The 14408-nt window shown below is 39.8% G+C and overlaps 1 protein-coding gene across 5 annotated transcripts; it reads right to left on the bottom strand.

The window, feature by feature from the left end:
- Nucleotides 1-2807: 2807 nt before the first annotated feature.
- LOC124186387 (serine-rich adhesin for platelets-like) lies at nt 2808-10570 on the bottom strand. 5 transcript variants are annotated; one of them, XM_046578045.1, is made up of 3 exons: nt 8605-10570; nt 5087-7548; nt 2808-4819 (listed from the first exon to the last, which is right to left on the bottom strand). In XM_046578045.1, exons 1-3 carry the CDS (start codon nt 10553-10555, stop codon nt 4169-4171), a joined length of 5064 nt encoding a protein of 1687 aa, XP_046434001.1. In that variant the 5' UTR covers nt 10556-10570; the 3' UTR covers nt 2808-4168. The 5 variants fall into 5 exon arrangements, with proteins under 5 accessions (XP_046434001.1, XP_046433999.1, XP_046434000.1 ...); XM_046578043.1 differs by having other exon boundaries at nt 2808-4829; nt 5091-7548; XM_046578044.1 differs by having other exon boundaries at nt 2808-4845; nt 5107-7548.
- Nucleotides 10571-14408: the final 3838 nt, after the last annotated feature.

Genomic DNA, 14408 nt, shown 5'->3' with positions numbered 1-14408 from the left:
CCGCATTGCTTTCCATCATCATAAGCAACGCTTTAGCGTTAAAGATGTCCTAAAAACTTATACAGTCTGTTGGAATGCGGGGAAATAACTGTATGTAATATTGTAAAAAGTTTATGTATAATATAATCAGTGATTGCACCGTGCTTCGTCGCACCGCGTAATCGCACCTCTTGTCTGTCCCTGCACATGTGTGCCACTGTGCCATTCGCACACATACACCATGATCACCCATGGATGTAGGCCAAATCCAATGTAAGCTAGTTAAGTATTACGTGACATCGCTGGCCAATTCATTGGCCGATTCGTAACGTTGGATTCTAATACTCATACGAATCGTAATATCACACCTTTCTCCCATTGTAACGGCACGGTTTAGTCTCACCTGCAAGAATAGATACTCGGAAGCTGGAGAATCTTGAAGTCATGTTATAAAGTAACATAGCGATGAAAAAGTGCCGATAAAGATACGATATTCCCACGAAACACGAGCTTTGAAACGAGAGTTCTCCAATGAAACTGAAAATTTTCAAACTCCGAATCTCACGAGGTAGCCTTATGGTCACGCCACTGCCTTAAGGTAGTACCGTGATAGCAGCAGTCCTCAACTTCCAGAGAAATATCCCCCGTATAAAACATTATAACTAAAGTAAAAAGTAGTTGAGATACAGTATACCTTTGCACCTCCTCTCACATGCGCAGAAGTATAAAAATTTTCCCATTGCGTCTTTTGTCTGACTTGGCAACGTTGCATTCTAACTCAGTATCTCTTGCCCCTCAAGCATGTGTTGTAGAGAAATGTATTGTTATGAAATCAAATTGAGGTTAGTTATAATTGGAGACTGAAAATAATACACAATGACTTCGCGATTAAAAAACGGCAAAGTTCTGACATTTATTTCAATTCGTTGGGCCTTTGTGGCATTTTAAACTTCCCGCGTAGGGCAACGTTGCCAAGTCACTATTTCTCACGGGTCAGGTTATGAGAGAAAGATTGAAAATCATTAAAAGCAACAAATTTTAAGAATTATTTACAAAAAAATGAATACGGCTTGTTTATGTTTTTTTTGAAAAAAATTACTTGTTATATCCTCAATTAATAATTCTCAGTTTTTAAAAAAAATTCTAAGAAAAGTATGGCTGTTATTAAATAAAATGCTCACTCTAACTACGGTCGGGATAGGGAATACATGTAAATTGTACGACTTTTGATCGCTAATATTGCAAAATTTAGTACCGCAAGGACTATTAAAAAAAATTCCAACGTATAAAGGACACTTCAAATTATGTGTATTCAAAAATTGAAAGATATTGTAAGAAAAGTGATTTATCACGGTACTATCTTAACGGAAATCCTTCAAGAACCTTCTGGGAAATTCCATAAAAACCGACATATTAAAAGAATAACATGCTTTCTCGAAATACGAGTGAACAAGCCGCTATCTCAAGTTCACATTTACTTTTCCGGAAATTAGATTGGCAACACTAGCGCTCGCTAAATAAAAATTCAAAAATTTGCATAATATCCTGCAGTAGCACTTTAATGATTTTAACCGAAGATAATTCGAGTTCTTTGTTGTAACTATGAAACAGAACTTACGGGTTACAACGATCTAATATGCAGGTTTCTTATTCTATTGAAATAAACAAAAATATTTCTCACGCATCAAAGTGCTCCTTCCGATTTCAGCCAGATGTTACTTTTCTTATGTTATGTACTCTGAAGTAAATGTTATTCCAAGTGAATAGTGAGGCAGCAATATAATTAACCATTTAGAGAATAAATATCTTCCAAAGTTTGAAATAAATCTTTACCGATAATATTACCTAAACAGGAAGTCGATAAGTCTAAGTGTAAGGAGGTATAATATAGAAAGCCTAAACAAATAATTGACAGCATTCTGCAATCATTATACTATTTTATTATTCGGTAACAATTTAAAATGGTGGCTCTGCCAGTTATCTTTTGAGATTGCATGCTGTTCCTCCGATATGTCGAAACAATAAAAAATAATCAGTGGATGGTGAGTAAAGTTTTACGGCTAACTCGCTTCTCATTCGACCGAAAATCCACTTTGGATACTCTTGCATATTTCTACAACTTCTCTAGACATGGCACTGAATTCACTTGATAAACTCATTTTATATATTTATTGGTATTCAACGGGGCTGGGTAATATTTGAAATGTTTCCATTTCAAATAATCATTCAAACTGTAAAATGGCTTTCTGCATTTTTTATTTCAAGTACACTTGAATATTTATTTTCTATTTTTCAGTATAAGATGAGAAAATTTATGAATTCAGCCGTTCGTCGAACTCCTCTGTTCAAATAGATTTCACTGCATATCTCCCAAAATTTCGTAACCTACCACTGGCCGGGAACAAATAATATCGGTACGATTTACCGGTAGGTAAAATATTTGAATCCCTCGCTAGTGAGTTGGAGCTTAAAATTAGCCAAGATTTGGCCATGCGGTTGTTTCGTTATATACTGTCGAATGTGTCGAATAAAATGAAACAAAATGCGTTCGAAAGTGGCAAGATTTCGCTTAAAATCATAAAAAAAAGTTTTTCAATTATCTCAAAAATTAACCCCTATAGTACATCAGTTCAAGCGTAACTTTGCAAAAAACATTTCACAAAAACGGTGGCCATGTTTGCAGGTGAACGGAATACCTGAAATACAAAAACAAAGATTTAATCAACGTGGCCGCAAAGACGTTATGGCAAATGCGGCAAATCACGAACAACCGTGGCCATAATGGGTACAATTTGTTGTTTCTTCAGTAGTAGAATAAGATACTTGAATTGTAGGCGAAACAGTTGAAATACATTTATTTCGAGAAAACGATACAAAATATACGTTAACAAATAAATCAATACCAGTTGTGCATTAATAATCAGAGTGACCACGTTCGACGTAACAAACCGAACGACAGCTGGAAGAAAAATATCGATAGAGACGATTGACTGATGTAATTGAATCGTTAGCTTGAAAAATCTGCAATACTGCTCATTAAATTCAGTGCACTATGCGAATCAGCGAGATTCGAAAAATAATGAACGAAAGCAGATAGTTTGATGAATGTGGATTTATTCAGGTAAATACATAAAAGGATGCATGTGAATGCTGAATGTGATTATAACAGCAAAGGAACTCATTTTTGTGCAAAAAACACCTATTATATTCATTCTTTAAAGAGAAGTCGACGAACCTGGGCGTGTACTGAAATTAGTCGTGGGTAGTGAAGGTTACGATTTATAAAAAATTAGATTATTGCCCTGAGCTATAAATATAGAGTGAGTGTAATGTATACATTTTTTTTAAACCATCTAAAAAATCTAGAATCGTGAGCCCCGTCGCATCGTAACAGCATTTCAGCGGTTAAAAAATTTCTCCGAATGAGATTGTAATGTCCACTCAGTGATGTCATAATACAACAGTTGTGAAACCTGCGAAAGTGTTGTTATGATAGAATATTATAAGTAAGGGGGAAAAATCATATGAGAACATAGTACTGGACATATTTCACAATGTTGTTCCTTGTTTGGCCATAATATAACAATGCTCAAATCTTTTGTTGCTTCCGAATATCTTAAGAAATGCGCTGTAACTTGTTAAAGCTGACAATTCAGTAGACGAATAACGTTGAGTAATAGCCTGAATTTATCGGACTGTTGGTACGGATCAGTAATGAGAGTGAAACAGCCACAGACAGAAGTATTGCTGACAACGTACATTTCAATCTTGGACCTAGAGGTTATGTCGATCAAGAGCTATGGGGTAAGCAAAACGGAGGTAATAAATTTTTGCTAACACGGTACACTTCTGGCACTTACTTTACTTACCAGAGAAAAAAGAATATTGCGGAAAAATGTGGAAAGGGTGCAAAGCTGGTCTGGCGTTTAAAAAAAATGTTTCCGGTAGTAGCTGGCACTACTGGTTTGATTCATGTGTAAACTGATACAATAATTGAAACGGACTAGGACGGTTGGATTCAAGGCAGCGTATAGTTGACATCAGTAGAAAGGAAGAAGTGTCTTGTGAAGCTGAACAACACTCTTGATCACGAAACGATTTTTTGTACTAAACAATATCTCTGCCTGTGACAGAACAGTTATCCGCAGAAAGCACAATCACATTTATTGTACTGGGATCCACAGTTTACTTATGCATACACTGAGGAACCGTCACCGTAAGCATCATAATTAGTCGACGAAGATGAACTGCTAGATGAAGATTGAGATTCTGCTGCTGTTGAGGTTGATGACCCGCTGCCTTTGTTACCGTTACTGTTGAATGAGGTTCCCAATTTTTTTTCATTACCGTACCGATTGAACGAGTGTCTGGGTTCCGCTTGTGCTAACCATAATAACTCGTCACTGTTCTCACCGGTACTCGTAGCAGAATAATCATATTCTAATTCTGATCCTGTTGACGTCAACGACTCGTCACTGTTCTCACCGTAATTGTAGTAGGATCCAGATTCCGTCTCTGCTGAAGATAATGACTCATCACCGTTATCGCCATAAATATCAGATAAAAGTCTATATTCTGCTTGTGGTGACATTGATGACCTTCCGCCACTATAACCATGAGTGGAGGACACAAGTTTGGATGCTGCTTGCTTTGACATTGATGACTTGCTGTCCGTATAACCGTTATTGTTGAACCGCGGTCTAGGTTCTTTTGTTGGCATTGATGACTTATCAGCCTTATGACCGTTACTTGCAAGTGAAGACTCGGATTTTGACTGTGTTGTCGCTGACGAATAGTCACCCTTATAACCGTTACCACCAGATGAAGATCCAGATGCCGTTGTTGTCGATGTTGACGAAGCATCATCTTTATTACTGGAAGCATCGGATGAAGACGACGATTCCGCTTGCGTTGACACTGATAACTTGCTGCCTTTATGCTTGTTATAATCGGACCTCGGTCTAGGTTCTTTTTTTGGCACTGATGACTTGTGACCCGCATGACCGTTACTTGCAGGTGAAACTCCAACTTTCGATGTTGTTGACGATGATGGCACAGCATGGTTTGCATCGCGGACGTTCGACAAAGATGCGGATTCGCTTTTTGCCGATGTTGATGAGTGATCACCCTTACTACCGCCAGTTCCCGATAAAGAGACTGCTTTTGACTGTGTTGTCGCTGACGAATAGTCACCTTCATGACCGTCACTACTAGATGAAGATTCAGATGCCGTTGATGCCGATGTTGATGAGTGATCACTCTTACTACCGCCAGTTCCCGATAAAGAGACTACTTTTGACTGTGTTGTCGCTGACGAATAGTCACCTTCATGACCGTCACTACTAGATGAAGATTCAGATGCCGTTGATGCCGATGTTGATGAGTGATCACTCTTACTACCGCCAGTTCCCGATAAAGAGACTGCTTTTGGCTGTGTTGTCGCTGACGAATAGTCACCTTCATGACCGTCACTACTAGATGAAGATTCAGATGCCGTTGATGCCGATGTTGATGAGTGATCACTCTTACTACCGCCAGTTCCCGATAAAGAGACTACTTTTGACTGTGTTGTCGCTGACGAATAGTCACCTTCATGACCGTCACTACTAGATGAAGATTCAGATGCCGTTGATGCCGATGTTGATGAGTGATCACCCTTACTACCGCCAGTTCCCGATAAAGAGACTGCTTTTGGCTGTGTTGTCGCTGACGAATAGTCACCTTCATGACCGTCACTACTAGATGAAGATTCAGATGCCGTTGATGCCGATGTTGATGAGTGATCACCCTTACTACCGCCAGTTCCCGATAAAGAGACTGCTTTTGGCTGTGTTGTCGCTGACGAATAGTCACCTTCATGACCGTCACTACTAGATGAAGATTCAGATGCCGTTGATGCCGATGTTGATGAGTGATCACCCTTACTACCGCCAGTTCCCGATAAAGAGACTGCTTTTGGCTGTGTTGTCGCTGACGAATAGTCACCTTCATGACCGTCACTACTAGATGAAGATTCAGATGCCGTTGATGCCGATGTTGATGAGTGATCACTCTTACTACCGCCAGTTCCCGATAAAGAGACTACTTTTGACTGTGTTGTCGCTGACGAATAGTCACCTTCATGACCGTCACTACTAGATGAAGATTCAGATGCCGTTGATGCCGATGTTGATGAGTGATCACCCTTACTACCGCCAGTTCCCGATAAAGAGACTGCTTTTGGCTGTGTTGTCGCTGACGAATAGTCACCTTCATGACCGTCACTACTAGATGAAGATTCAGATGCCGTTGATGCCGATGTTGATGAGTGATCACTCTTACTACCGCCAGTTCCCGATAAAGAGACTACTTTTGACTGTGTTGTCGCTGACGAATAGTCACCTTCATGACCGTCTTTACTAGATGAAGATTCAGATGCCGTTGATGCCGATGTTGATGAGTGATCACTCTTACTACCGCCAGTTCCCGATAAAGAGACTACTTTTGACTGTGTTGTCGCTGACGAATAGTCACCTTCATGACCGTCACTACTAGATGAAGATTCAGATGCCGTTGATGCCGATGTTGATGAGTGATCACCCTTACTACCGCCAGTTCCCGATAAAGAGACTGCTTTTGGCTGTGTTGTCGCTGACGAATAGTCACCTTCATGACCGTCACTACTAGATGAAGATTCAGATGCCGTTGATGCCGATGTTGATGAGTGATCACTCTTACTACCGCCAGTTCCCGATAAAGAGACTACTTTTGACTGTGTTGTCGCTGACGAATAGTCACCTTCATGACCGTCACTACTAGATGAAGATTCAGATGCCGTTGATGCCGATGTTGATGAGTGATCACTCTTACTACCGCCAGTTCCCGATAAAGAGACTGCTTTTGGCTGTGTTGTCGCTGACGAATAGTCACCTTCATGACCGTCACTACTAGATGAAGATTCAGATGCCGTTGATGCCGATGTTGATGAGTGATCACTCTTACTACCGCCAGTTCCCGATAAAGAGACTACTTTTGACTGTGTTGTCGCTGACGAATAGTCACCTTCATGACCGTCACTACTAGATGAAGATTCAGATGCCGTTGATGCCGATGTTGATGAGTGATCACCCTTACTACCGCCAGTTTCCGATAAAGAGACTGCTTTTGGCTGTGTTGTCGCTGACGAATAGTCACCTTCATGACCGTCACTACTAGATGAAGATTCAGATGCCGTTGATGCCGATGTTGATGAGTGATCACTCTTACTACCGCCAGTTCCCGATAAAGAGACTACTTTTGACTGTGTTGTCGCTGACGAATAGTCACCTTCATGACCGTCACTACTAGATGAAGATTCAGATGCCGTTGATGCCGATGTTGATGAGTGATCACCCTTACTACCGCCAGTTCCCGATAAAGAGACTGCTTTTGGCTGTGTTGTCGCTGACGAATAGTCACCTTCATGACCGTCACTACTAGATGAAGATTCAGATGCCGTTGATGCCGATGTTGATGAGTGATCACTCTTACTACCGCCAGTTCCCGATAAAGAGACTACTTTTGACTGTGTTGTCGCTGACGAATAGTCACCTTCATGACCGTCTTTACTAGATGAAGATTCAGATGCCGTTGATGCCGATGTTGATGAGTGATCACTCTTACTACCGCCAGTTCCCGATAAAGAGACTACTTTTGACTGTGTTGTCGCTGACGAATAGTCACCTTCATGACCGTCAGTACTAGATGAAGATTCAGATGCCGTTGATGCCGATGTTGATGAGTGATCACTCTTACTACCGCCAGTTCCCGATAAAGAGACTACTTTTGACTGTGTTGTCGCTGACGAATAGTCACCTTCATGACCGTCACTACTAGATGAAGATTCAGATGCCGTTGATGCCGATGTTGATGAGTGATCACCCTTACTACCGCCAGTTCCCGATAAAGAGACTGCTTTTGGCTGTGTTGTCGCTGACGAATAGTCACCTTCATGACCGTCACTACTAGATGAAGATTCAGATGCCGTTGATGCCGATGTTGATGAGTGATCACTCTTACTACCGCCAGTTCCCGATAAAGAGACTACTTTTGACTGTGTTGTCGCTGACGAATAGTCACCTTCATGACCGTCACTACTAGATGAAGATTCAGATGCCGTTGATGCCGATGTTGATGAGTGATCACCCTTACTACCGCCAGTTCCCGATAAAGAGACTGCTTTTGGCTGTGTTGTCGCTGACGAATAGTCACCTTCATGACCGTCACTACTAGATGAAGATTCAGATGCCGTTGATGCCGATGTTGATGAGTGATCACCCTTACTACCGCCAGTTCCCGATAAAGAGACTGCATTTGACTGTGTTGTCGCTGACGAATAGTCACCTTCATGACCGTCACTACTAGATGAAGATTCAGATGCCGTTGATGCCGATGTTGATGAGTGATCACTCTTACTACCGCCAGTTCCCGATAAAGAGTCTACTTTTGACTGTGTTGTCGCTGACGAATAGTCACCTTCATGACCGTCACTACTAGATGAAGATTCAGATGCCGTTGATGCCGATGTTGATGAGTGATCACCCTTATCACCGCCGGTTTCCGATAAAGAGACTGTTTTTGACTGTGTTGTTGCTGATAAAGAGTCACCCTCATAACCGTTACCACCAGATGACATAACTTTATTTGCATTTGCAACGTTCGACGAACATCTGGATTGAGTTTTTGTTGGTGTTGATGATTTTCCGCCATCACCAACGTAAGTATCAGATGAAGACTTGGATTCTGACTGTCTCGTCGCTGACGATTGGTCACCCTCATAACCGTTATCACCAGATAAAGATCCAGATGCCGTAGTTGTCGATGTTGACAAGTCACCGCTTTTATTACTGGAAGCGTCGGATGAAGACGTCGATTCCGCCTGCGTCGACACTGATGACTTGCTGCCTTTATGCCGGTCATCATTGGACCGCGGATCAGGTTCTTTGTTTGGCATTGATGACGTGTCACCCTTATGACCTTTACTTGTAGGTGAAACTTCAGATTCCGTTGTTGCTGATGTTGATGAGACATCATGGTTTGCATCGTGAACGTTCGATGAAGATACGTATTCACTTGTTGTTGATGTTGATGACTTACCACTGTCATCACCGGAAGTGCTAACTGAAGATTCGGATTCTAATCGTGCCGCCGATGATGAATTATCACCCTCATCTCCATTACTACCAGATCCAGACACCGTTGTTGTCGATGATGATGACGCAGCATCGTTTTCATCGTCAGCATTATTTCGAGACGAACTGTCACCATTAATATCGTTACCATCCAATATCAGAGACTCAGATCGAGATTTAGATTCAGATTCAGTGTCCATTGATAGCGATGATCTGTCACGGTTATCACCGTAACTATTCGACGAATATTTGGATTCTGTTTCTGAATTCACTGATTCTGCATTATTATCATCATAGTGACCGTTCAACAAAGATCCAGATTCTGCATTTTCTGCCGATGATAACTCGCCACGATTCTCACCGTAACTGTTAAACGACGATCCATATCCCAATTTTGAATTGTCTGATGACTTGTGGTTATCATCGTGGAAACCCTTCGCGGAATACCTCGATCTTCCTTCAGCCAACGAGCGACCGTCGTAATTCCTAGTACGATGATGACCGTAACCATTTCTCAAATATCTAAATCGAGCTTCTTCTAACTGTGATAACTCAGCATCGTTATTTCCATAACGGTTGAACGAAGATCTAGATCTTCCTACTCCTGGCGTTGATGACCTGATGCGATGATGACCATGGTGGTTCGAGGAATGGCGAGATCTTTTTCCCATTGACCGTGATGACCCAGCATCATTATAACTATCACTGTGTGACAGTGTTTTCCCAGTTTTTGACGATGTTGAACCGTCATGGTTTTCACCATTAGTATCTGACAGAGATACATATTTTTCATCTGAATTAGTGGTTGTTGATATCAATGAACCGTCGCTATTATCACCGTAACTGTTCAACAAAGATCTAGATCCTGCTTCTGATTTCGTCGATGATTCGCCACTATTATCATTGTTATAGCTTAATGTAGATTCAGATTCAGCTTCTGCTAATGACCTGTCTTCATAATTACCGTAATTATTGAACGAATATTTTGGTACTGCTGTTCGTGATCCTGACGATCCCACGCCATTATTACCGTGACTATGAGTCAACGATCTAGAGCTTGTGGCTGTAGACGCTGATGATGCAGCACCATGATCACCGTGCCTGTTGTACAATGATCTATATCCTGTTTTTGCTGGCGCCAATGATCGAGCACCGTGATAACGATGACCATTTTCCCAATATCTTGATCCTGCCTTGTCTTCTGTTGCTGACCTAGTGCGATATTGACCGTAATTGTTCAACCGCGATTCAGATCCAGTTTCTGCATCTTCTAATGACCCGGTGCCATACGGTCTAAATTTCGAGCCCGATTCGTGTCCCAAATAATCACTGCAAACTTCGTGTTTTCTACCAAATCGGTTTGGCATACTTTCTACCAATTGGTAGCAGAAAATCACAAACACGACCAGTGTAAGTATTTTACTCATTGTGAGTTGGTTTGACTTAGTGGCGGTGTATCATCTACACCCAACAGACCATTCCTTTTATACTTATCTGAGGTAGACGCTGTGCCTTCTGTTAGTGATGTTAGTTCTTCTTCAAATTCACCTGAATAAATATTGTGACGTGACAATTGTTTAAGCATGCGCACTACATCATTTTGACTCGCGACGACAACATGAAATTGATCAACGTCTTGAGTGACACGTTATTGAGGAATACCCTGAAAGAGATTTCAGACTCAAACAACTCCATAGTAAACGGCCACGCCACTACGCAAAATTTTTCATAAATGTTACAAATAATGAATTACAATTGAATTGAACGAATCAAATCTTAATCTTCAATTCTTTAGTTTAATTTGAAGCACCATAGACAGTTGACTAATAAAGTTCGAAACTTAAGATTGAAGTACTTTCACATAAGCAAGACCACTATACTCTACGTTATTGATAAAATGCAATGATAAATCTTTTCGCGTTGGTTCATTAACAACAACAACTACCATCTCAACTGCATAATTTTTGCTCGATGCTGCTGAATCTGAATCAAATGGCGAAGTTAGTGGTCGGTGATCTATTGTTTTTGTTACAAATGTTATTTTTTCCACAATTTGCTGTTCAAGTTTTACTTCTTGTACACGAATTAATCAAAGGTGTCTGTCACACTCGAAAGTCACTTTTGATTATAATATACTCGATTTAGGTAAATTACTTGACAACAGAAAATGAATAATTCGATCAATAATCGTAATTATTAAAATTGAACAATCTGCAGTTGATTATACTTAGGTATGAAAGCAATTTATCCATGACAGCCTCAAACAATGAAGCTACAAACTGCAGTAATTAGGTATTCTGGAGGGTATACTATAATAAATACCCGATGAGTCTAAATGACTCCCAATAGTTTTTTCATACTACTAAAAGTGTATTATCTGCTCAACGAAATGTTCTTGTAAAGAAAACATAACTGCATTAGACTAAACTAGTTGCAACGATATCCTTCACTGCATAATTAGGATCCATCGTCTGTCTTCTTTTCATTTCAGTATCTTATTATTATCAACACCGATATAAAATCTGTATGCGTCATGTTTTTCAATTCATTTAAATCACTCACCTTGGCCAGTATTCTGATGGCTACGCTATCAGTTGCTTACAATTTACTTTCTATAACATTTCATCTTTTCCTTGGTCTGTAGTATACACGGTGGGGGAATCATTATTATAATTGCTGGTGTTGATTCTCACGTTATTATTGTGAGTCATTTCGCTTCTCAACCTTGTTTTTATTAAACAGTTTCTTCATTGCAAATTTTTCTCTTCTACATATTGATGAAACGATAATTATTTTTTTATGGTTATTTATCATATGTAAACTACCCATGAATCACGTCAAACGCTTTCTTCGCCACGTGCATTATTTCTCCATTACGAATTTCATCATCAATGATATGGCATCTATGAATACAGCACGAAGATTCTTCGACAAGGATTTTTCCTCAGAGTGACTGAAGACTCAGTGCAGATACTGTGAATTGGTACTACCATCTGCTAACAGATGTTATAAAGATTTTGGTGGAGAATCTGGAATACATTTTCATCAATTCTATTGTCACTACTGATCCCATATTTATTGAAATCTTCCACCAAAGTTTTTATACTATGCTATACATACATCATTTGTCCGCTGAAAGTATGCATAATGTCGGATGCTGAACGTCAATAGATTCTGCACTCAAGAACCTGTTGACTATCATATCAGCAATCGACTAAGTACACAGTCGATCAGTTTTCTACAGTCTGATCTCGAATATTCGAAGTATTTATTCAGGCAGTCTCGTTCAAATTCGGTAATGGGTTGATATATCTGCTAGGAGGTTGAGTCAATTATTGGCCAAGCCATAATTTTTAATAATAATGTTATTACTTATTCAAATAACATATTCATTCGGTGTGATACGCGAGAACATTTCAAAGGTAGGTAATTTTATAGATGTTATACTATAAGCAACGTAGATATAAAAAAGTAGCTAGTCATGCGAACCAGTTTAGAAAAATTGGTGTCCTGCGCTACCACTGTACGATAATGGCGCCTTAGCCAATAAGAACCAGTGTGAGTAGCCATAAATTAACCTATCCAACAAGTGATCCTAATGTATGCCAACTGTATAAACATTGTTATATTCACAAATTTTACCCAGAAATATCAAAATTGTTTCGTATACTGTTTATTCACGCAGCTATTGACGTTAAAACATGACTGTTCGTCCACCATCGGTCTTTATTGCAGTCAATAATTATTTAAGCAATTACTAATACTCACAGTACTTGCGTTATCCTGAGAAAACAGAGAAGACGGTTCTATTTACGCATCACATACATCTGTAATGTAAGAAGAATATTTTATTGTAGTAGTACTATTTCACCATACCGACAATCAAAAGACGTGCGAGGTATAGTGCGGCCTTTCGATCAAGCAGCCAGCAGAAAAAAACAAAAGTAGTCATGAAAAGTTTGCCGGTAATGGTAATACGCGTCAACAGCGAACACTTCTTCGTTACGGACAAGTTAGAAATCTCCAGCAGAAAAGCATAATGGAAAATATACCTCGTAATAATGGACACTTCACTATAGGAAAAAGTTAACTTCATCATGAGAAACCGACCCTTTACACACCAACTTTACGCATACGGAAAAAAACATTAATTTATCGGAAAGTGCGCAGGTGTCAAGCCCTAGTGTGTAGAATAGATCATTTCAGCTAAACGCATGCGCAAATGTCATTTTACCGGACCGTCACATCTGGAAAATCTAACTCTCAAAGGATGCGTTAATAATAATAATAATAATATATTGGAAAGAGATTTTTAATATCGAAGTCAAGGATTAAGGTCATGTAGTGTGACTATTTCCATAAAAATTGGAAAAGTTAGAAGGTTGGGGGCGATCAAATAGTTGTGAAATGAGTTTGCGGGGATTAGTATATTCATTCATTTTCTAAACTTATTCATTTTCTTTTATTTTTAAGTATGCCTTCATCTAAATAATATCTGAGCACTGCTGTAGCGCCCACAGTATTTGCCCCTTTGTGATGATGCCACCTGCACTGTCACTCGATTACGAGGTCATTATTTTATCAGAAATGGTCCTGCGTAATATATATCACACTAATTAAAAGAACAAACAGCGTAACGTGTGATTTGACTCACCTCCTCAGAATGTTCGTAACTGTATTCCTAAATGAAAATGGCAAACATTAAGTTCGAATTAATGCCATGACTGACTGACACCCAGCATGCAATAATCTAATACGTTCATTAACATTTATGAGCCTGGTTTATGGATATTTAGAGGATAAGATTATCAGGTGCTTCTGTTCGAAAGACGGTGGTGCAATAACTAATATTCCGCCCACTATCGTGAGTGGCGCTACATTTGTGTATCGCTGTGATCCATCTGGAGATCGTGAATCTCTCTCGTAAAGCATTCTCCTTAAACCAATTTTAGTAGAATAGTCATTGTCTCCATGACCTCTTGAGTCGATAAGCTGCCCCACATTGACGCTGGAGCGGTTCATACTTGAAACGATATCAGCTGGATTGTCTGCTGATGAGATGTAGTATCATTTCTTATTCGTGCATTCTTGGATTTGTGTTGCTCGATGATTAACAAAGATCTTCCACTTTTCGGCATGGTGGCGGTTTTATCCTGCGTTTAGAAATACTTCCTAAAACTAGTCAATGTGGCCTTGGTAGTTCCGTCGTTCCTCTAATTACGTTAAAGTTCTGTACTCCTTTAAATTGTATAATAGTGCTGACACTATAAAATATACTGT

The sequence above is a fragment of the Neodiprion fabricii genome, chromosome 7 (assembly GCF_021155785.1).
Source record: "Neodiprion fabricii isolate iyNeoFabr1 chromosome 7, iyNeoFabr1.1, whole genome shotgun sequence".
Taxonomy (NCBI): domain Eukaryota; kingdom Metazoa; phylum Arthropoda; class Insecta; order Hymenoptera; family Diprionidae; genus Neodiprion; species Neodiprion fabricii.
The sequence above is the reverse complement of the archived record's forward strand: the minus strand, read 5'-3'. Positions and strand labels throughout refer to the sequence as shown.